The 22918-nt window shown below is 38.3% G+C and overlaps 1 protein-coding gene and 1 long non-coding RNA gene across 2 annotated transcripts; one reads left to right on the top strand and one right to left on the bottom strand.

Moving 5' to 3' along the window:
* Positions 1–8359: 8359 nt before the first annotated feature.
* LOC145778125 (uncharacterized) lies at positions 8360–11849 on the bottom strand. Its single transcript, XR_014290421.1, has 2 exons — positions 11716–11849; positions 8360–8526 (listed from the first exon to the last, which is right to left on the bottom strand). It is a non-coding gene; the product is annotated as an uncharacterized LOC145778125 (long non-coding RNA).
* Positions 11850–12731: 882 nt separating this feature from the next.
* Positions 12732–22516, top strand: LOC145777974 (uncharacterized). Its single transcript, XM_082589351.1, has 8 exons — positions 12732–12920; positions 17633–17824; positions 18126–18288; positions 18415–18490; positions 18852–18999; positions 20313–20498; positions 20781–20946; positions 21113–22516. The coding sequence occupies exons 1-8, from the start codon at positions 12750–12752 to the stop codon at positions 21457–21459; spliced, it is 1449 nt and encodes a 482-aa protein (XP_082445477.1). The 5' UTR covers positions 12732–12749; the 3' UTR covers positions 21460–22516.
* The last annotated feature ends 402 nt before the right edge of the window (positions 22517–22918 follow it).

Genomic DNA, 22918 nt, shown 5'->3' with positions numbered 1-22918 from the left:
TGGTCTGAGCAGAAGTTGCGCTGTTAAGCATCCGCAGCAATAAAAGCTCTAGATTGCGTCGGAATTTTAGGAGGGCAGACTAGGTTCTGTTTCAAGATCTTGTGAATGCTGCTAACTGGGAAAATGTTTTTTCCACCATAAAGGTCAATTCAATCTGGGAAAATTTTGTATCTACCTTGGATTGTATCTTGGAAGTTACAGTCCCATCAACAACACAAATAACTACATCTCCTTTGTGGGAAACTCAAAAGGTCCGTAATGCTCGAAAACAACGCAACAAAGCAGAAAGACAGTTTCTCGCAAATAAGACTACTGAAAACCTTAAATCAGAAGTTCGGTATGCCATCAAAAACTTTGAATGCAGACTAGTTGAAACTACTGATGCCAAACCGTTCTGGCACTATGTGCGTTCCAAGCAAAAATTAAAAGTTTCCATTGGTCCTTTGGTCAAGAACAGCGATGGTGATTTAACAAACAATGCAACTGAGTGTGCACAAGCCCTGAGTAACTTTTACTCCACTGTCTTTACCTATGAGGATACCAACCACATACCTTTTGCTCCACCAAAAACCAAAGAAGAACTAGTCAGTGTCACCTTCACAACTGAGCTAGTATCGAGGAACCTGACCAAGACAAAAAATTTTGCCTCAACTGGGCCTGATGGTATCCCATACATTGCACTTAAAGCTGGTGGTTTTACTCTTTTATGTCTGTTGTGTCGACTTTTTCAGCTGTGTCTCGATTATGGTGACACTCCAGCACAGTGGAAGGTTGCCCAATGCCCATTTAACCCCAATCTTTAAAAAGGGAAACCGAAGAACTCCTGCAAACTATCGTCCAGTGAGCCTCACAAGCTGTGTCTGTAAGTTAATGGAGTCATGCCTAAGAGAAGTCATCTGGCACTTCTGGGATGAGCGTGACCTTATTAAATCATCCCAATTTGGATTTGACTAATAAAACTTATCTGTTTTTAGTGAACCACCCAGCAAACTGTCCACTTGAAGCGGTTGACTGTCTCTTATCTTTAGTCTATAGTCCTGTTGCTCAACACAACAAACAGTGTACCAGCCTCATTTTTTTAATCAAAAATCGATTTCGCTTTTAAAGCATCTTCAGTTTGATATTGTCAAGAGAAAAATAATAATAAAAAATTCTTCAAAGGTTAAAAGTTTAGATATTATGACGTAACAATGCATGTTGCGCCACCATGGAAACAATGAAACAAATTATATGATCTATTACTACGTAATTACTAATGAAGAAAACGTAACAAGTAAAATTAAATAGCATGAAAACCAAAAGAGTCTACAAGTTTTATCAAATGAAGTAAAAGATAATTAATAAGTTTCTACACTGTCGATTCGATAATCAAGAAATTGACAAAATTAATGGATGTTCTAAAACAATTACGCAGGCAAATAACAATAAAACAATTAACTAATCAATGAAATCAAAAGTAATGACTGTCTATGCATAGTGATATTATTGAGATTTTGCTAAAAAACTTAACCAGAGCAATTGCATGAAGTGCACAGCAAACAAATGTGCTATAGTAGGCCCACAAGTGTTTTTCATTTAAATTTAGGCAAAAACGTTTTTTGAACATTTATTTTGGCATCTAACAATTGATACCACAATTCTTCTTTGTGGTCAAGTTTGATCGGGTTTGATTCTTCTACAAACGTGACTTCAAAGCAGTCTGATAATTGAAGATTTCCCAGTGAAGCATCAGTATGTATTTTTTGGTAATGTTGTAACAGTGCCGTTCTGTCGGTTTTATCGGAGGAGTTGCCGCAGTTACCCGAATTCTAAATGGAGCGATGTTTGTTCCAACGTGCAGAAAATGAATTTTTTGTTTGTCCAACATACTGCTCTTTGCAAATTTTGCAGGTAGCTACGTAAATTCCAAAGTTCTTACATGTCAAATTCTGTTTAAGACGAAAAAGTTTTCCTGATTGCGATGTAAGACTGTGTGTGTCACTGACCATACAAGAAAAGTTTTTTCTACCGCCACACAATGCACAATTTCCGCACCTTTTTGAAGATCCAATGTTTTTAATTTTTTTATTTGAAAAAGCCAAATCCTTGTAATCTCAATAATATCACTATGCATAGACAGTCATTACTTTTGATTTCATTGATTAGTTAATTGTTTTATTGTTATTTGCCTGCGTAATTGTTTTAGAACATCCATTAATTTTGTCAATTTCTTGATTATCGAATCGACAGTGTAGAAACTTATTAATTATCTTTTACTTCATTTGATAAAACTTGTAGACTCTTTTGGTTTTCATGCTATTTAATTTTACTTGTTACGTTTTCTTCATTAGTAATTACGTAGTAATAGATCATATAATTTGTTTCATTGTTTCCATGGTGGCGCAACATGCATTGTTACGTCATAATATCTAAGCTTTTAACCTTTGAAGAATTTTTTATTATTATTTTTTTCTTGACAATATCAAACTGAAGATGCTTTAAAAGCGAAATCGATTTTTGATTAAAAAAATGAGGCTGGTACACTGTTTGTTGTGTTGAGCAACAGGACTATAGACAATTTGGATTTATCCCACAATCCTCATGCACAACCCAACTTCTTGAATTTCTGGAGAATATCACATCTATTGTTGATAAAGGTCAATGCGTTGATGTTGTGTATTTGGACTTTTCCAAAGCCTTCAATTCGGTTCCACACGAAAGACTAATGAGGAAACTGTCGGCTTTGGGTATAAAAGGCAATGTTTATTCGTGGATACTAGGGTGTACCATTTTTTAAAAAGTTTTTAGAAATTATTGCGGCTATGTATTACGGGTTTCCACTTTTGTTAAAAAGTATTTTGGTAGAGTTTCAGAATTTTCCCGCCAAAACTGTGGTTCTGCCGCCACTTTGAAAAAATGGCGGCCAGATAAGATATTATTAAAATCTGCAGCCTTAAACTGGCGTAACGTGATCATATAATATGTCGATTACGGGGTTTTTGGGGTCGCAGAACACGAATGTGAAGTCAAAAGCGCTCTACGACAACAATTTTGCAAAGTGAAATTTTACCACTTGAAATTTATGGTGAAATTTTGCAGACATGGACACAACCTGACCAAGAATACCTTACCCCAGAATGAGGATTCCTGAAATATCGTCAAACTGTTCAAATAACAACACGATTCATTTACAAACAAATTGAGTTAATCACTCTCAAACACGATCTATCCCTGTTTCTTCTGCATTCTATTCCTTATGCTTCAGTCCTGATTGATTTCAATTCCCAGTATTTCATCAACACAATAGCCTACCAGAGTTATGCAAACACTCAATTCACTGAATTTTTGACGAATTTCTTTAACAATTGAGTTTGGCTAAGGTAGCTTTTTTGTAATTTTAGAACTGTTCTCTGTGCCTTTGCACGACAAGCAAGAGAGCTTGCCGGTAGCTTTCATCAGAATACCTGTCAATAAAATCAGTGATTAGCTTAATCCCGCATTCCGCAATATCGTTGACCATCCTTACGTTCAAAACGAATTTGCTTAGTTTCTTATAATCACTGAAATTTTTCCATTCTGATACTGGCATTTGTTGCCACTCTTGATCAGTAAGTTCCAAATTGCTTTCCCAGTTGTTGCCGCCAGCAATGTAGCCTACAAGTACCTTGCCACTTCCCTGAATTGACGGCAGTCGTATCAAATACCTCCATCAATGACACCTTTCTCTCTCCAGTCTTCCACCAATTTTATAATGGCCTGTTCCTGAGATGATCTGGTGCCGTCTGGACTCATGCATCCCCAGAAACTTTCATTTCTGCATTTCCTTCATCATCAAAACTAACGCCAGATACATATACACAGCACTGTTCTGATGAAACATTTCCTCTCATTTTCAGAATCTTACCGGCCCAGTGAATTATTGCCAAATCAGGGGCCTAGAACTCATCTCTGATAATTAATTTGGGAGTGAGAGGACCTATAGTCTTATTAGCCAGTCTATGAGCTGCTGTGACTGATATTAGTATCTTCGACTTGTATGCCGGATGCTTGAGCCACATAGCGAACATTGTTCTTTGCCGATAGCTCATCCAAGTCGATCAGATGTTAAAGGTATAGGCTAGGCCACGTAATACCCATTTTCTTTTCCATTCAGGAGTTTTCCAGTTGTCACTGTCACTTTCTGTTTCTTCATCTGCACTTAAGTCCAACTTCACGGTTTTCAGATTGTCAGCAACATCCTCTTTCTGTTTCCTTTCACCAGCTGCACTGTGTCGTTTTTCTCTAGCTCAGTCCCGTCTCTTCTACAGAGCGTCTCTGCCCAATGCGCAACCTAGCCTACTTGATCTCTCTGGAGCTGATATTTCAGATGTTCCAAATCTGTCTCCCAGTCAATAATACCGGAATGCATGAGAATTGATCGCGAAGTAGTCTTACATATATTCAGAGGATTCTTGAGCTTTTCTTCCATATCATGCAAATGTTTTTTTTAAATGAATCACTATTATTCCTCTCACGCCTGGAATCAAGTTCTAGATACCAAGTTTCATACAAATTCTTCAGATGCCGGTCTATATCCGCATTTTTAACAATAACCTTTCACGATTACTTCTCTGTTCCAGATTGTTTCTCGTTTTTCTTACCAAATACCTAACCCACGCCAAAATGATGTTTCCATACCAGGGGAATTTCCTCCCTTGCTATCACGATTGATTGGTTGATCGTTCTGTGACTTTCGTCTCTGAGGAACAACAGCCTAGCAAGAACGTCAGAGCTTTTAGCAAGCTTTGGAACACCAGTCTTTCGCTAGTGTTCCCAATGAGCAAGAACTTTCTTTTTGGTTTTTGTCCCAGTGAGCGGTGTGCTTCACCGGCCGTCTCATTTAGTGCCATTACTGATCTGAATCTTGTAACTTGCGTATGATCACTAGCTACTCTTCGAGTCACTGAGCTAATGATGATCTTCGTCGTGTAGAAGTAAAGCATTTACCCAGTTGGGAGAGTTCACTTCGGCTTTTTGAACTTTTTGGTCTGCCGTGGGGTACTCTGTTGCCGTCCATTAGTTAATAAGCAGGTAGATTAGTAACTAAGTACAGGCTATAGGCTATACTGTGGACTAGTTAGTAGATTTTCATTGGATGTGAAGGTACACGAGAAAGTACATGTTAATTTTTCCCTCATACTGATTGATATAATCACACCGACTAGAAAAGTTTATGCATAGCCTACATGCATTTCAAGGTTAAAATGACAATAAGATGCTCTTTTCATGTAAATCTGCAGTCCAAAACAGTGTGGTCACATCTATGTCAAAATTCACTTTGCAAAATTGTTGCCGTAGAGCGTTTTTAACTTCAAATTCGAGCTCTGCGACCCCAAAAACCCCGTAATCGACATATTATATGATCACATTACGCCAGTTTAAGGCTGTAGACTTTCATAACATCTTATCTGGACGCCATTTTTTCAAAATGGCGGCAGAACCACAGTTTTAGCGGGAAAATTCTGAAACTCTACCAACCCGTAATACATAGCCGAATATTTAATACATAATACATAGCCAGACTTTTACCAACATATGTAAATGAGACAGAAATCTCGTGGGAAAAATTTTTTCGCGGCCCGGTCGCGAAAAATTTTTTCCCACGAGATTTTTGTCTCATTTGCATATTTTGGTAAAATTTTGTATTAAAACCGTGTGAATGCAACAGTTTCTCGGTAGCACGGTTGGTTGAGTGGTTTCATCCTTCGCCTAGTGATCGTGAGAACGAGAGTTCGACGCCCGCCGAAGTCAAACTTTTTTTTTTCTTTAAATTAATTTTTGTGGTGCACAAGAGCTTTTCAAGAAAGTAGGGTTAGGGAAAGCTTATATTTTATTATCATTGCAGAATTTCATTGGCAAATAGTTGTTTCGCAATCTGAATCAACTAATCTCTCAAAACACTTTCGTAAAATCTTACTTTTAGAGTGACTAGAATCAATGAGACAGAAATCTCGTGGGAAAAAAAATTTCGCGGCCCGGTCACCGAGATTGACAGAGTGAAGTTTCCGATTGTTGAAGTCTTGTTGCCAGGGAATTATTCCATCCATTAGATGCCGCTGAATGGAGAGCAGTCCTTAACGTGCGTTGCTCAAGCGCACACCCCAAGAGTCGAACCAGCGCCGCTATTGATCTTGAAGTTTCTTTGTTCCAGAAGTGACGCGCTGACCAATTGAGCTATCGGGGCGGACCGGACCTATCTAAGTTTGAGGAATGATGCTCGATGGCACGTAAATAAATTAAACTTCTGCAGTGGTTACGCGCCCGACTCAACATCAAGCGGCACTTCTTCTTCGTTTGAACCTTCTTCGCCACTCTATGGGTCGAGGGGCTCTGCCTTTTACCACCCTTGAGCAGTGACGGTGACTCGGTCTAGATGTTTGGGCAGGTGTCGAGCAGCCATTGAATTCTTATGAGCGAGCTGCTCGATCACATCAATCTTGCTGGAAGTGATGCCCTCAGCGTTCAGCTGTAGGATGGTGGGATGACGGTACTGATTGATGTGGTTTTGAATCTTTATCTTCGGACTGAAAAAGCCTTGATAGGTTATTCCTGGTACAGGTAGCTTTGCATAGGCTACTTGTACAGGCTTTTGACGCAGGGCCGATTGATAACGAGACTGACAGAGTAAAATATTCGATTGTTGAAGTGTTGTTGCACATTGCAGGGGAATTATTCCAACCATTAAGTGCCGTTGAATGGAGAGCAGTCCTTAGAATGCGCTGCTCAAGCGCACGCCGCGAGAGTCGAACCAGCGCCGATTGATCTTGAAGTCTCTTCGTTCACGAAGTCACGTGCTAACTAACTGAGCGATCGGGGCGGATTTGAGCAACGCATTTCAGAACTGCTCTCTATCCAGCGGTAGCTATAGTGTATGGAGTAATACCCCAGGATTTCAACAACCATCTGAAACTCGATTCACTCTGTCAATCTCGGTGACTGGGCAATGGGCATGCGTCAGTGGTTCAACGCCTTTAGAAGTGGTAGGCACTTTAACGTATTACCGTACCGCACACTTTCCCAATATTAACGTAATCATAACTACATATGTGCTTCTCTCTGTTTTGTTTTATTTTTTTGCTACCGGTATTTGTTTTTTGGGTTTTGTGGCCGTGCTAACTACTGATATATAGTCTAGGCTACTACATAATTTTTCATTCAGGCACGTTTTAAATCTTTTAAGGTTTTGCCACCTTTTCCTGTTCATTAACGTACCGTACTGGTAGGTCTATATCGATTTTTGTAGTTAGTATCTTTTTCATCCCGGACGCGTTAATGACGAAAAATAAAATGATTGATTGATTGATCATGCATGACATATGACATCACCGATGTTTGAAATCATCTGATTGCCGATGTTTGAAATCATTTGCTCTTTTCACTCAGTTCAGTCACAAAAGAAAAAAAAAAGCAAAGACAGGCGGTGGGAATCGAAATGACTAGGATCTCTTGCCCAAACTCTTATCCACTAGGCTACGCAGGTGACGGCGATTCGTTCACTTAGTTTAGTTTGTATCAAATAGCTTTCGAAAAGAACGCTTACAACATCACGAGCTGAGTCGCATGACTGCAATCAGCTGATTCGCAAAGAATCGTAGACTATATCACGCATGATTGCGTTATTGTTTTGGGAAAGTGTCTTGCGTTAAAATGCTTACCCTTCCTAGCCTACCGTCAGGGCCTGATTAAGGCTCAAGGGGGCCCGAGGCACAGCTAAGGTTAAGGGCCCCTATTGGCAATCGCTTTCGATGCAGAGCAGGAGTGCACAACTGTTACTGCAAAATCGTTACACAATTTGAAATCGTTACTCAAAAATAACAACTGTGCACACACTGGCACAACAACTTTCACTACCTACGCCTACGGTACTAATGTAAAAAATAATTGGGGCCCCCAAAACCAGGGGGCCTGAGGCCTGTGCCTCGTGTGCCTCATGGTTAATCGGGCCCTGCCTACCGTATGCAAAACTGCCAGGATTAATAAGCTCTCCCAGTAGGCTACGAGGATAAAGACCAAATCAATCAAAGATTCCAATGCCATATTTATTCAACTTACTGTGAACTACCTTTTTCTAACTTGATCCAGCAGTGTTCATCCGCAGACTCAGAAAGTGAAATTGTATAAAATAGTAAATAGTAAAAACTATTGCCCGATCAGCTGATTGCTAGTCGATAGTGACGTATACTGTACAGTCGCACGCTTTGCTGCTCACCCCATCCCCGTTTTGAAAGCTCTGACAAAAGCACGCGCGAATGCTGATCAAACGCAATGAGGCAAAATTTTGTTGAAAATTGTTTTATTGCAGCAAAAGAAAATTGCAAAATTGCATTAAGCAGAAGCAGCAGAAGAAAATTGTTGAAACTTTGCCGATTTGTGAAATTTGTTGTATTTTGTTATATCCCGTGGTGGCTAACTGCTCCTGAACCATCAACTGCTCCAAAAAATGATCAACTGTTCATTCATTCCTTCCTTAATTATCAAGCAATTGATGGTGCCATTGCGGGAGTAGCTCTGAAAAGTTTTGGAAAACATATGTGGTATCTAGCAGAAGAGCTTGTAACGTTGGCTTTTTTGAGTCAGAGTGTAAAAACTTCAACCAAAAACTGATGGCACAAAAAATGATCTTATTTAAAAATGACGGTGTGTGCACAAAAAGGTTTGGCTCTGGATTTGGAAAACCTTGTTTCCTTGAACTCCCAGCAGACATATCCAGAGATCTTCAGGACTATAGCCTATTGGAGAAGACTCTTGGTCATTTTTTAAAGTCTTGAAAATTGACTCAGCATTTTTAAGTGAACCTATCGAAAGCTGGGATGACAATGAGACTTACAAAATTGCAAAAACAATTGTGAATAACATCAGTGTGGTTAATGACACAGCAAAGCGAGGAGTCAAACTGGTCCAGGATTTTCATGGGACTGCTCTCAAGGAAGAACGATACCAAAAAATTTACAACTAGTAGAGAATTCCCCCAAAAAAATTACCAAACCAAAGAAATAGGAAAATAGATTCAGCGTCATGGTATCTGACAATTTAATTGCGGGTTTATTGTTTCATTACCTGTGTGACCTTTATGATGTGAAATTCGTGTAAGGTTATTGCTGCACAATATCTATCACAATTACAATAGATGTTGCACTGTTCTTTCTTTGTTTGTTTTCAATGATATACATCTCAATGAGTTGCATTTGTTGAAACTTTGCATATTTGAAGTCAAGTCCAAGCGGTTACGTTAGCTTAAACTTATGAAAAGCAGATTTTCGCCACTTAGTGGCTAGAATCTTTAAAACTAGCAGCAAAAATGAACTCACCACCCTTGAAAATGGTGGGTTAGACACCAGTTTTGCTTCAATTGGATGAACATTTAAGGAGATAATTGTTGTTATGTTTTGGCCACTAGAGGCAGTATTGCGCTAGGGGAGAGTACAAAACTGCCCATATTTCTGCTTCCCATTGGTTAATTCAGATATTTTTTTTTTAAATTATGCAGAATGAAGAGGGGTATGTTTTCAAAGTAAATATGCAGTTGCATCTTGTAAGCAGCTCCATCTAGTGGCGATAATGTGAAGAAAATGCCGTTAGTCCCCTTAGAAAATGGCCGGGTGGGGGGTTAAACTTTGTCCAATCAAAATGAAACTTTGCAAAAGTTGTTTTCTAAGATAACCTCATAAGCAAAAAAAAGTTCAGGCTTTTTAATAAAGGTCGGGGGGCAAATGGTGCACCCTAACGGATATAGCGATATTGACAGGTATCATCTCGGAAAATGCTTTATATTACAAAAACGGTCAGGCTAGTGCAAGTAAGAGGTTTATTTTTGAAATCTACACAAAATTTCAGTCTAGAAACACTTGTCAAATCTTACTGACCCTAACAGTCAAATAAATCGACCTGGCTCCCGGTCGATGAGGATATTGCGTTGCTTATTGCTTTTAAATTGGAAGACATGCGTCCCCGCGAGCAAGATTGTGCATTTTTTACATCGATTCAACGTCCTACAACGTTGAATCAATGTAAAATCAGCAGATTTAGCTGGCTGGGGTAGGCGTTTTCATTGATTTAATTATTTTTACTTTCAGTGAAGCTTGTTTTTACGTCTAATAAACGTAGAAACATGTTGACTTTAACTGTATTGTTCCGTCATACTGCATTTTTGGCATCTTAATAAGAAATATAAAAATTGTTCTCTAAAGTTGTGTTTTAAACTTATTATTTGATATTGTGTATTTTTCTGATGAAATCTTCGTGGATAGGAAGAAGAAATATTAAGAATAAAAAATCATTTAACACCGGCTGAGTATGCATTGCAGTTGAACTACGCCCGGTGGATGTCACAGTATATTTATACCATTAACTTTTATTAGCCTCAGTTTATTATCATTTGTCATAATGTCATAGGCTACGATGTCATAGGCTACGCAATACGCATGTGACCGCTTCTGCGTTTGATATATCTACTATGTTTTGACATTTGTATTTTCCAAGCATGGAAAAACATTTTCACAGCGTTTCAGTACAGTATTTGATAATTTCTCTGTCAACTAACAGCCTAGTCAAAATCATGAGGCATATTTAGCTAACAGACTGTTGGATAATCAGAAAGTGCATTTGTAAAAAATGGTTTTTCAATCTGGAAAAAAGCTACGCAGAATGTCGCTAGCCATGGCAGTTGCAAGTCCCATGCGGAATCAAACTGTGATTTATTTTGAATTTTATTTTTTTTAACAGATCAGACATGTCAAAAATGTGGGACTTTTGGCAAGCTATATTGCAGTAGACAATAGCAGCAGAAAACCAGAGAAATTAAATAATATATCATTGTCTTGCATGTCTTGCACCAGTGGCGTAGCCAAGTGTTGTGAAATCTCTTTTGTTGTTACGTAGGCTAAGACGTTTTAGTTTGGTGCCCGTATTCACCTCAGGCAGCGACGCAATGCAAATGCTTGTTTGTGTTCTTAGAGTTCTTTCATTTCACAATGCATAGTTGGTGTAAGGTAGCCGATGTTTGAGGTAGTGGCTTTTGTGTCTAAAACAGTATTTCTAGAGTTGTATTAACTATTGATTTGTTTCTTATAGTTTTGTTCAGATTCTTAGTTTGTTAAACCTTACAATAAGGTTTTGTTATGTAGTTTATAACATTTTAACAAACTAAGGTCAAAAGTAATGGACAAGTGTCTTAGACCTGAAAAGTTCGACGCTGATCCTGATCTAGTAGAGTCTCGAAAGAAGTGGCACCACTGGCACCGGACATTCACTAGCTACATACGCAGCCTTGGCGAAATATCTGAAGAAGATAAACTAAGCGTAGCCTACTAATCAACCACGTTGATGCTTCCGTGTTTGAAATTATCAGTGAAGCCGAAAGTTATACCGACGCTATCGCACTGCTACGGAATACCTATGTTAAGCCATCGAACGAAGTGTTTGCTCGGTATTTGCTTGCAACCTGCAAACAACAGATAGGACAATCGTTGGAAGAGTTCATGCAACATTTAAGACGTCTGAGCAATGACTGTAACTTTCAGGCAGTCACAGCAATTCAGTATAGACAGGCAGCGATACGAGATGCTTTCATCGCGGGAATATACTCGACTTCGATTCGTCAAAGACTACTCGAGGGCGAAAACCTTTTACAGCAAGACCAACACAATTCGATTGTTCAAAAATCTTTAGTTTTAACTTTTTTGCAATGTTTTCACTTACATGACTGTTGGTGGATCCAGTATCCAAGAGCGCATTGACAGGTGCACCGTTTAGCTTGATACGAAGTATAGTTTTGTTGTCAAGTTTGAGACCGGAAGAAATTCCCATGACTTTAGAACCTAGCAATGCCGCTGAAGTACTTTCGGTATCAGAGATCTTAGAGCGACACATTTTTGCAAAGTGCCCTTTTTTTGAGCACTTAAAGCACGTAACATCTTTGGCTGGGCAGTTTCGGCGTGCATGCTTCTTATTTCCACAGAAAAAGCACTTCATGACGGCTACTGCTGTTGCAATGTCGCTACTAGAACTCATCTCACTCTCCTTAGTTGTAGACTTTCCAATTGCTGTTGCTGATTGAAGACCACTGTCGATTTGCTCGGCGTTCTTACGAGCACCTTCTAAGGCTCGCGCCTTGTCAAACAAATGTTGCAGCTCCAGGTTTTCACTTCACTCCGACAACAACCTGAAACTATAAAAGTACAAAAAAGGCAGCAATCTCAATTTCAAAACTGTGGTGGACGTGTTGGTGGCTATCAAATACCGTTGAGTTTTCAAAAAAGTTTCCATGAGATAAAAAAAAAACAATGCTAAGCAATTTTACAAAATTTTCTTCAGAAAAGAATATTGTGCATGCTGTAGCCCAGTCGCTACACTTAGTCAATTAGATAAAATGGTTAAGTGCGCTAAAACACAAATTTTATGCTTGTTGTAAAATTGTTAGGCCAAATCTAATTTTGAGAGGTTTCAGAAAAGGTATGTAACGAAATAGAAAAGGAAATATTCCAATACGGTATATATTTTTTTAATTTATTTGGAACGTAAGATAGCCTAGTTTGAATCTCAGTAACTGTCCCTGCGTCAAAAGCCTCTATCTATACTAATAGGTATGCGAAACTACCATAAATAACCTATCAAGGCTTTGTCCAGTCCGAGGATAAAGATTCAAAATTAAACCAACCAAACTTTGGATTGGTTGTTATATTTAAGAATGAATATTATGTTTTAGATTTAAAAGTTAAGTTATTTAGCAAAAAATGTTGCTTACATGTTTTAAAACAGCAGTAGGCCTAACGTTTGCGCTTGGATGCATCACTTTGTCAATTGCTATAGACATATCCGGTTGTGGAAACACTAAAGCTTGTGTGTTTAGCACAAATGAATGCACCTCTACAAATGCTGATTGTCTGATATTCACTTATTCATGGGTAAATATTAAATTTATTAATTTTATGATTTCAAAACACTTCGATTTCCATTTTTTATTTTTTATAACCGGTAGGCTTGGGTAAATCTTAGCCTAGGCCTACTTAACAACAAATTATTGTTGTACTGTAATCGAACAAAGTATGAATTGCGTCGGCAAAAAAAGTGCCGATACAAGTTTCGAACACATGTTGATTACAGATACTCAGTCAACAAATCAACCCTTGTTTTGTACTGAATCAACGCCTGCAGCTCTTGTCGCTTCTACTACGGTATCTTTTTCTAAACCTTTGCTATTTTGGCATGTAGGCTATACTATTGCTTTCGCTGTGATGGTCAAAAATAAAAAACAACTGAAGAGAATCAATGTACGAAAGGGCTGATGTCAGCCAGCAATTGTTTAACTGAGCCGAATAAACGTGTCCAGTGGTGCCAATAAGGGACCAATGTAACTTCTGACGTGAGCGGTTGATATAATTAAAAACAGCCTGTAACCTAGAAAGATGAAAAACAGTGAATTTAAATAAAACTAGCCCAGTGATATGTGCCAGTAAGACTCCCCATGAAGTTCTTAAAGGCATACTAAATGAAATTTTCAAACGGGAATTAAACATTGAAATGCGTAAACTGAACATTCAAGAATACATTTAAAAAAAAATTACCGAAAAAAAAATGTTTTCAATGACGCTGGCAAGGCCCAAAGTCCAATGTTTCATTTATTTTCAAAATGACCAAAAAGTGCAAACACAGCTCGAGAATACGTCACAAAAGACAGCAATAACAAAAGCCACGTTACAACATCTGATGTTTTAACATCAGATCTGAGGTTTTGAGCAAACTTTCGGATGTTTTGACGTTGAAATCTGATGTTTTGATGTACATACATAGGCTACAATATACACAGCCTACAGTTAAATCGCCGGCAGTAACAACAGGCCCATTCTAGTTTTGAAAGTTCTGACAAAAGCGGGCACGCAATGCTGATCAGACCGCAATGGGGCAAAATTTTATTGAAAATCGTTTTATGGTAGCAAGTTAAACACAAAGAACGTGGAAAATCGCCAAGTCAGTTTTTCCTTTAGTAGCCCTTTAAAGCAAAAATACTAATAATAATAGAGAATAGTCTGCCCCGAAAGCTCAGTTGGTTAGCGCGTGTCTTCTGGAACAAAGAAACTTCAAGATCACGTGGCGCTGGTTCGACTCTCGGAGTGTGCGCTTGAGTAACGCACGTTCAGGACTGCTCTCCGTTCAGCGGCATCTATTGGATGGAATAATTCCCTGGCAACAAAACTTCAACGATCGAAATCTTCACTCTGTCAATCTCGGTGACCGGCTTTGCGTCCGTGATTAAAAGCCTCTACAGCAAGGCTACTGGCGGACCACGGTCCGAATCCGGACCTTCTGGGTGTTGATGGTGGACCTTGAGCTTTTGAAAAAATAACCTCATTGCCACGTTTTAGGGCTTCTTTAAACAGATTTCTACTGGGAGGAAGCAATTTTTACTGTGATTGTCTTAGTTTTCTGGGGGGCTTCGACTCCCAGACTCCCCAACACTTTCTCAGAAATCCAATTCGAGTTACATTTTACCTAAAAAGTTATTTGTAGCAGATAGTTTAACTTTCGTGGTTGCGTGTGAAATAACTTATTCACCGGACCGCTAAAAATATTCATCTTGTCAAACTTGGCCTTTGTTAAGATTAGTTGAGTAACCCTGCTCTACAGGTAGGCCATACGAAACTGCCAGTATTAAGCTCTGCAAGAAGTTTTCCCAGTCCGAGGATAAACATTCAAGAATTAAATCGAAAAACGATGAAAGAATGAATGCTTAATGGTCTTGCTTGCAAATACAAGTATTACCGCTTTGACGTTGACAAATAATCTAATATCAGTGTTCAACCGTGTGAAATGAGAGCAATAGCATGTAGACTTGTCATCTGATGTTCACTATAAGTCACTGCAAATATATTTTTATAAAGTTGTGTTAATTTGCTTGCAATAACATTGTTTGGCCATTAATAAGGCTTCGGGTTGAATTCATTTTTGCATGGTAGTTCTTTTCAAGCAAACCTGTTTATCATCGATCTCAAAATAGGGAGATGTAATTAAGTAGCCTAATTTAATTTTAACTTTAGCCCAAATTTTAGGATAGCTTACCTATATTCTAAAACTTGACCAAAACCCATATTACAGTTACTTTTGCAAACTAACTAACAAAACTTTTCTGTTTTTGTAAACTAGCCTAACCCAGCAAACTGTCCGAACTACTATCACTCCAAGACATGGTTTTTATCATAATTTTAAAGGGTAGTACAATATCCAGTGCAGTTGTAGGATGGTGCAGTTCATCATCATCATCATCGGCCATGCCTGAATAAGGCGTCGGCTACCGTGAGTCTCCACAACGATCGATTGTCCATACTTCTAATTAGGTTTTCAAAATTTTGGTTTGTCCATGTTGAAAGATTTTTGAAGATTTCCAAACGTGGACGTCCCCGGTGCCTCTGACCAGGAAATCGCCCCATCATTACCGAGTGTTCAATTCCGCGTTTGCGGTAGACATGCCCGATAAATGTCATTTGCCTTTTTTTGATAGTTGTGATGAGGACGCCAGGGGTGCACCCAGAGCGTCTCCACACTTCTTCGTTAGTGATTTTATCCATCCAGTTAATTCCATCATTCTGCGAATGAACCAAATTTCAGCACTGTTGATCTTCTTCTCTATCTTCGGGCATACAGTCCAGGATTCACAGCCATATAGCAGAACTGACCAAATGTACACATGTAAAATTCTTATTCTAGTGTTTAGAGAGATTGAATTAGATTTCAGTATTTTGTCCATTTTGATGAAAGCTTGTTTAGATTGTGCAATTCTTGATTTTACGTCGCTCCAGCATCGACCATTCGAAGTGACCATAGAACCCAGATAGTTGAAACTATTTACTTGTGAGACTGTTGTATTTTGTATTTTGATAGTGCATACTGGAGTTATTTCTTTTGATGAGATGGTCATGCAGAAGGTTTTTTGTTGGTTGGTGCAGTTAAGCGCTCGTTTTCCATTCAATTTTGGTTCGACATCCGCCTTGAGCCGGTTGTTAAAAAAAACACCGCTAATGTTCATCCAGTATGTAATAAATTGGGCCGGCGTAGTTGCTGAAGAAATAGTGCTGAGAAAAAGCAATTGGTCACCCTGGTCTCATTAGTGCCAATGACTCAGTGTAAAAAGAACCTTATGTTCTCATCCCCTCCCACCCCATGCTTGGATTTGAGTATAAGAATCGCCTTTTTTATATGTAGTACGTTATTATTATTCACAAATATCACATGATCAGCAACCAATAAACATACCAATGTCTGAATTGTTTTTACAATTGTAAACTGAGGCTTTCATTGAATAGTGACTGTAGCGCACCCAGCATGGGGCTGAGGAGGCTCAAGCCCCCATCCCCAAACCCGCCACCAAAAATAAAGCTTTTGTATGTTCCCCATTTATACCTTTTTCTTACAGGTTAGATATGAATAAGACACAATAATACAACGGGGCTGAACATTATAACAATATATTTTACATATTTACAAATAGTTTTAACAGTCGAACGTTTTCCGCTTAACTTAAGCCCTCACCAGGAACCTGAAAATATTTATAAAAATGCAATAAATTTCAACTTCTTGAAGGTAAAATTTCATTAGGAAAAGGCAACTAGGCCTACATAAATAAGTACAAAAAATTTGCACCCCAGGGAACGTGATAGCCTACCTACATCAAATAAATGTTGAGGATAATAGACGCGGCTCCAGCAAATAAGTTAATTGTTTGTTTAAATTTGGGTTGTAGCGTTTGATTAACACTGCTTCCTGAATTTGGTGTCAAATTGGGATTTGCCTTTGCGTGAAATTTTAAATGAGTCAGCAGAGAATTTTCGATATGTACAAAAAGAACACTCCATGATATGGTCTTTGGTGGCATTTTTAAAGTTCAGACGCTCTCGTCGTTAAATGTCTGGTGGGCATACCGATGTACCGTACGTCAATGCCGAATCACACAGACATGTAAAACTGTATACGAAATTCGAGCAGAGAGACAAAGGCGTCTGGGACTTTATTTGAAAATATGAACTAATTTTGAATGTTTTGTAAGTAGGAAAAACATCCACATCAAACTTTTTGTTTACAAAATTAGTGTTTTGTTGCAAACTGTTTTCATGCTAGTTGTTGTTTTCGCACTTATTTGTGTTGGCAAGCAGAAAGCTAATTCTATTTTGTGATACATGAGGAAAAAGTCGAGATCTATAGAAGATTGCGAGAGTAGACGTAGGAATGAGGATGCTGATGGTGCTAGTAACATGGGGTTCACTAGGCCAACTTGTAATTTAATTGAGAAAACAAATCCTGATCTATCGGCAACCGGTAGGTTGTGGGCCGTGAGTGCCTTTAAATATTAATCAAAGGGATGGGTATTGGCCTATTGTCACTGTCACTATTGTCGCAAATTAGGCCTACTCGGCCAACAATTCTGAATTAGCCCCCCTAAATTTTTTTCTGGGTGCGCCACTGAATAGTGAGATAATTATTTTGTTTTATTTGATGCTTCATTACGCCTGTTAAGGTAAACAGGAATGCATACTAACACAGGAATGCATACTTCATATCACATTGTTGGTGAGTGACCTTTTTGTATCGTTAGAATAAAACGTTATTCTTAACTTCATATACACAGAACCCAGCTCAAAACAATTTTGATATGGAAATAAGTGGAGGGGCTGGAGATGGCAGCCAATACGTTGCTGTTGCGTTTTCATCTGATGGTAACATGCAAAGGTCCGATTTATATTACTGCACTGGAAGTGATTTAAGATCTGGGACTATTCAAGGTCGATATTCTATTCCAGTGACTGATACATCTCTTCCGGTAAAACACCAATTGAAAATAATCTTTACTATCTGCTAAATGTGTTTCTACTAAAATTTCTGTGTGCATTTTTCAAAAACATTGAAATAGGCTTATTTTTATTGGTATCACTCAAATTATGATAATAGAACGTAATTTGTTTTAGTACTAATTAAACAAGTTTCATCTCATATTTAAAAAAATTAACAATTTTAGCCCTGATAGCCTTTTCCTTGGTGAGATTCTGATCGATAGCAGTAGGCCTATGCAATGACTAGGCCTATGTACTGTATAAACAATGAATTTATCGAACGTTTTACAGTCCCAGATAACTAACGTTGTCACTGCAAACAATGCTGGAATTACGGAATGCTCATTCACTAGAGCTGCTAGTGTACCTAAAAAGACAAGCTCTGTTGTCACAACTGTATTCGATCTTTCTTTTGCTCAATTCCATGTATTGCAAGCTTTTGGAACGTTTACGAGTGAGTTTTTGTAACATATTTTTAAATTCAATGCTAGCTTCAGTATGCAGTAGCCTACATCGGAGATTTTGTATGCCAGTTTGTTGTGTCATGAAGTTTCTACCATGTTCAATTTTAAATTTTCAGCCACTATCCAACAGCATGCTTCAACTGACCGATTTTCTAGCGGACCATACAACTTTACAATTGGTGAACTTGTAACGTAAGTCAACTGCCAGATCTGATTTATTTCAATTCTGGTCCAGTTTAGCTATTGCAGAATTGCACTTATAGCTTCTTTCATGAAAGTTGTGAACAGATCATATTTTAGGTAAAATGGCTGAACTGTCAAGTGGTGTGTACAGTAATTCAACTGAAGACATTGAATTAACCATTTTAAATTAGTTAGCCTACCATAACGCAGTGTTGCGTTTATAGTTTTGGTTGTTGTGAAGTACAGTAGGTCGGACTTCCTTGCGTTGTTTTTTCAAACTGGTAATTTTAATTAAATCACTGCCTTGTTAAAATTCGGTTTGTTTTCAAAAAAAAAAGATTTTTGCAAATTCTGATTTTCTTCATAACAGCACGACACCACCGTCGACCACGACAACTGCACCCTCTGGTGGCGAGAGCAATGCTGCCGACGGATGCGGAACTACCAAAGATTGCTTCCAAAATCCCGCTTCGTGTGTTCCTGGATCCGAAGGATGCAAGTTCGCCTCCTGGGTTTACGTAAGTGATGCTATTGCTGTAATGTGATCACCATAATACTTTCTTTTAAGTTACCACCAACAGGATCTATTGTATTTTTCATCGTCAGCATCTACCGTTGAATCTTTCGACTGACGACTGCTTGTAGCTGATTGAAGGCTTGTCGTCTACCAAACGCATTATTAAACAATTTGCGCCAAAACCCCATGATTTTAATCACCAGTCTTGACCTTGCAGTTCTCAGTGATGACATCTTATATTTTTTAATGTAGTTTTTTTTTCATACTCCACGTCCGCCACTGCACAGTACGTTCTTGCTAATAACCTAATCACAATTTGTATCAAAGCTCCTGCAATAGCATCAGTTCTCGCATCAGATTATGTGTGGGGTGCAAGTGAAACAAGACTTATAGCCTACAATTGCATCATCTATGCCTGTTTATGCCTAACTGTTGCAAAACATTTTCTTCGCTTGATTACACGTGTTATTTTTTGATTGGTAGTGTGGATAGGATAATGAAGAGTTTTTCTGTAAAAGCTTTGAGTTTTGGATCGTGATATTTCTCTGTTTTCTGCAATGCAAAAAATCTCACTTTTTCAATTGTGAATGTAATTGTTACTGTAGGCTATACAAAATGTTTCGCATTTTGTCAGTTTCTAGAATCTATATAGATCAACAGCTCTGAATCGTGCTTTCCACAATACTTGTTATCATAGGGATTTGTTCATGTTCTTCGGCTTCATTATTATATAATAACATTTTTTTATAATAGTTGTTAAATAAGGTAAGATGAACAAAATTTTGAATCTTGTTCTGCTCGGTTGAATTGCAATGGCTACTAGACTTTTGCTGACAAAAACTTTTCGCAGGAACTTTTCGCTCTGCTTTAATGCTTCCAAACTTTCTTCCGCCACGATTGAGCAATTTTACAGTATTTGACATTTCTTTACCTCGTCGAAATGAAATCGTTCTAACATGACGCCGGTTGCAGAGTAACGCTTCCCTTCGTAGAAACAAAGTTGAAAGAAACACGACGCATTTCTTGAGCATATTTGCGATTATTGCAATGATGTCTGGTTGTAGGAATTACGCAGTTGCATATAGTGTGGATCATGAGTAGCCTATCAGTAATAGTGCATTTGGTTCATTTTTAAATGTAATGTTGAGCTGAATCAGCATTATTTCCACCATTACGATTTTTTAAAGCTGTTCTGTATTGTTTGCAACCTTGGCTTAAAATAATCTCTCGACAACCGACGCACGGTTTTGAAATTTGTGCTCAATTGTCAAACTTAAAATCAATGCTCAAAGCGGTTGTTTCCACGTCTCTCAGGATACCAATGCCGATGAATTCAACTTTGAAATTATTGGAGGGGCTGGCGACCAGTATGCCGCCATTGCCTTCGCCAATGCAGCCAGAATGGTTGATGCCGATCTGTATTATTGCACTGCCAGTGATCTACGATCTGGGGCTATCCAAACCGAACGATTGCAGCCTTTCGTCTCGCCAAAACTACCGGTAGGTTCATCAGTTGGTTGACAGCACTTTGCAGAGAATGCGAACTTCACTTTTGAATTCAAAACGTTGCTCTGCGACATTTGATTCAAATGTAGTTTTGTAAATAAACCCTTGTTTCAGTTATGGCCTATGAATAATAATAATCGTTGCTGCCTCAACATCAATTGCAAACAACGTTGCAATAATATTATTCGGGTAAACTGGCATGTCGCCAGCCGATTTATGAGACATTTGTAGTTGGCTTATAAATTTTAGAAAAATAATGCTAAAACGATTTTACAGGCTGAGTTGACAAATGTGGTAAGCAGCTTGTCCAACGGCGCAGTAACCTGTTCCTTCACAAGGCCGCCTGCACTGAGCAAGACTATAAGTGGCGGTCAGACAGTGGAGTTTAATTTAAAGCAAAGCAATTACTTTTTGCTTTATGCAGTTGGCGCTGTCTCTTCAGGTCAGTTTTATTTTATCTGCGCACAGATTGTCGCTGATACTCCTAAACATAATCAGCTTTGTTCAAATGCAGGTTTACTTCCATGTTGGCACATAAGTTGGAATGTGTATTGTTCCGAAAGCATCACGCATAAGTTGAATTTCTTAACGTTATTCTTTTGCTACAGGAGATATCACCTACCATGGACCGAATGGAAGAACAACCTCCGCACAAGCGCTTAACTTCACAGATGTGACGTCATTCGGAACAACATCCACACAAGCACTTGAATTCACACAAGTGACGTCATCCGGAACAGCATCCACACAAGCACTTGAATTCACACAAGTGACGTCATCCGGAACAGCATCCACACAAGCACTTGAATTCACACAAGTGACGTCATCCGGAACAGCATCCACACAAGCGCTTGACTCCACACAAGTTACTTCATCAGGAAACAGATTAGACCTCATCAAGGGACACGTGTTCATTATTCATTCTCTTATTATTTTCTTATTTTTAGAAAAATAAATGCACGGAGAAACCTGGCTGCAACGCATTGGTCAACTTAAACGATATGTGCTTGAACTTTCGAATTTTAATAATTGCATAGAACCAGTCTACTTTTCATCACTTTTTCTGAGCCATAAGATCTGTCTTTAGAACTGTATTTTAGAACTTTTACAAGAAGCAAAACTTATCTTCGAAACAAAGGTTTTTGCTTTTATATTTGGTTTTGAATCTTTATCCTCGGACTGACAATGCCTTGATAGGTTATTCCTGGTAGTTTGGTATACTTGTAGTTGTAGAGGCTTATGTGGCATTTTCTTTCACTGTTGTTTACACACGCAATTCATCGTAAAGAAAAAATCAAACACTATTACGCTTTGTGAAAAGTTTAAGTTGAGAATGCTGTCACTGTTGCAATAAAATCTTCAGTTGAGCAAATATTAGTTTTCCTTAATGCATTGCTAATTATACCATATGCAGAAATCAATTCAAGTAGTACTGCCTCTGTAGGTCTACTTTATTTACCGTTGCTGTTGCTAACTCTCATTGATCTTAAGTGAGTAGGCGTTTTATAAGAAAAGTGTGACAGAATGTTTATTCGAGCACCAAGTCAGCCGTGTGCGCGGCGGTGGCATCCACATTTCTGTTGATTGCTGTCTCCTTGGGTGAGCATCGTTTGGTGTAGTTTTTCTTTTAGATGATGTTCTTTGCGTTAGTTTCTTTTTTTGAGATTGCAATGTAGCTAGTTTCACTATCAAGTATCAACCATTTCGTCTTGCAAAGACCAACGCCTACAGCTACCACCCACAAATGATACATTGGCTTGCAATTGATTTCAAACATACCGAAACCACGGCTACCTGTATTTGAGTTTCTTTTACAATTATTATAACTTTACGTCAATGCGAGCATTTTTTATGAATCAAATAATTAAAAAATATTCCTTGTAAGTATTGACTTAATGCAGTTATTGCACTTATGCTTATGAATTGTCGCATTTCAATTGTAAATGCTTCCAATGTATTTTGATGTTGTAGTTTACTACTTCATCACTGCAGTAGGTCTATTCATTTTGTATTCTGTAATAATGTTTCTTCGTTTTATGTAATGTAATTCATTTTATTACGCTGATTACAAAGTTTTAGAAAGCTGATTGTGCTCTTTGCTATGAGGCTGAGGAGTATAACTCCCCAGGTAAACTTTGATTATGAAGTAGCCTACTGCAGTTTCGTAAAATGGTGCAACTGCCAAATGAAACCATTGACCAGTTTTATGTTAGACTTAGAAAAAAAGACAAATAATTGTGATTTAAAATCAAAATTTATACAGAAATAAAAAGGCAAATCATCGGTAAAACTTTAAAAAAACTGCGCACCAGAGCTCTAGGAGAAAAATTCTAAATCTAACAAACTTGCTCGAAATAGGAAAAACCTTGAAACCTCACGACAGCAAACAAAACATCTTAAGCAACAGGGTTCAT

Source organism: Aplidium turbinatum, chromosome 10, assembly GCF_918807975.1.
Source record: "Aplidium turbinatum chromosome 10, kaAplTurb1.1, whole genome shotgun sequence".
Classification (NCBI taxonomy): Eukaryota; Metazoa; Chordata; class Ascidiacea; order Aplousobranchia; family Polyclinidae; genus Aplidium; species Aplidium turbinatum.
Note: the sequence above shows the minus strand (reverse complement) of the source record. Positions and strands in the feature narration are given on the sequence as shown.

What these genes read in the sequence shown, in the direction of transcription:
- LOC145777974 (XM_082589351.1), top strand. Translation starts at nt 12,750, where the DNA reads ATGTTGCTTACATGTTTTAAAACAGCAGTAGGCCTAACGTTTGCGCTT. An exon ending in AGCTTTTGGAACGTTTACGA is followed by an intron (nt 18,289 to 18,414) that starts GTGAGTTTTTGT and finishes TTAAATTTTCAG; the next exon opens with CCACTATCCAACAGCATGCT. An exon ending in AGTTGGCGCTGTCTCTTCAG is followed by an intron (nt 20,947 to 21,112) that starts GTCAGTTTTATT and finishes CTTTTGCTACAG; the next exon opens with GAGATATCACCTACCATGGA.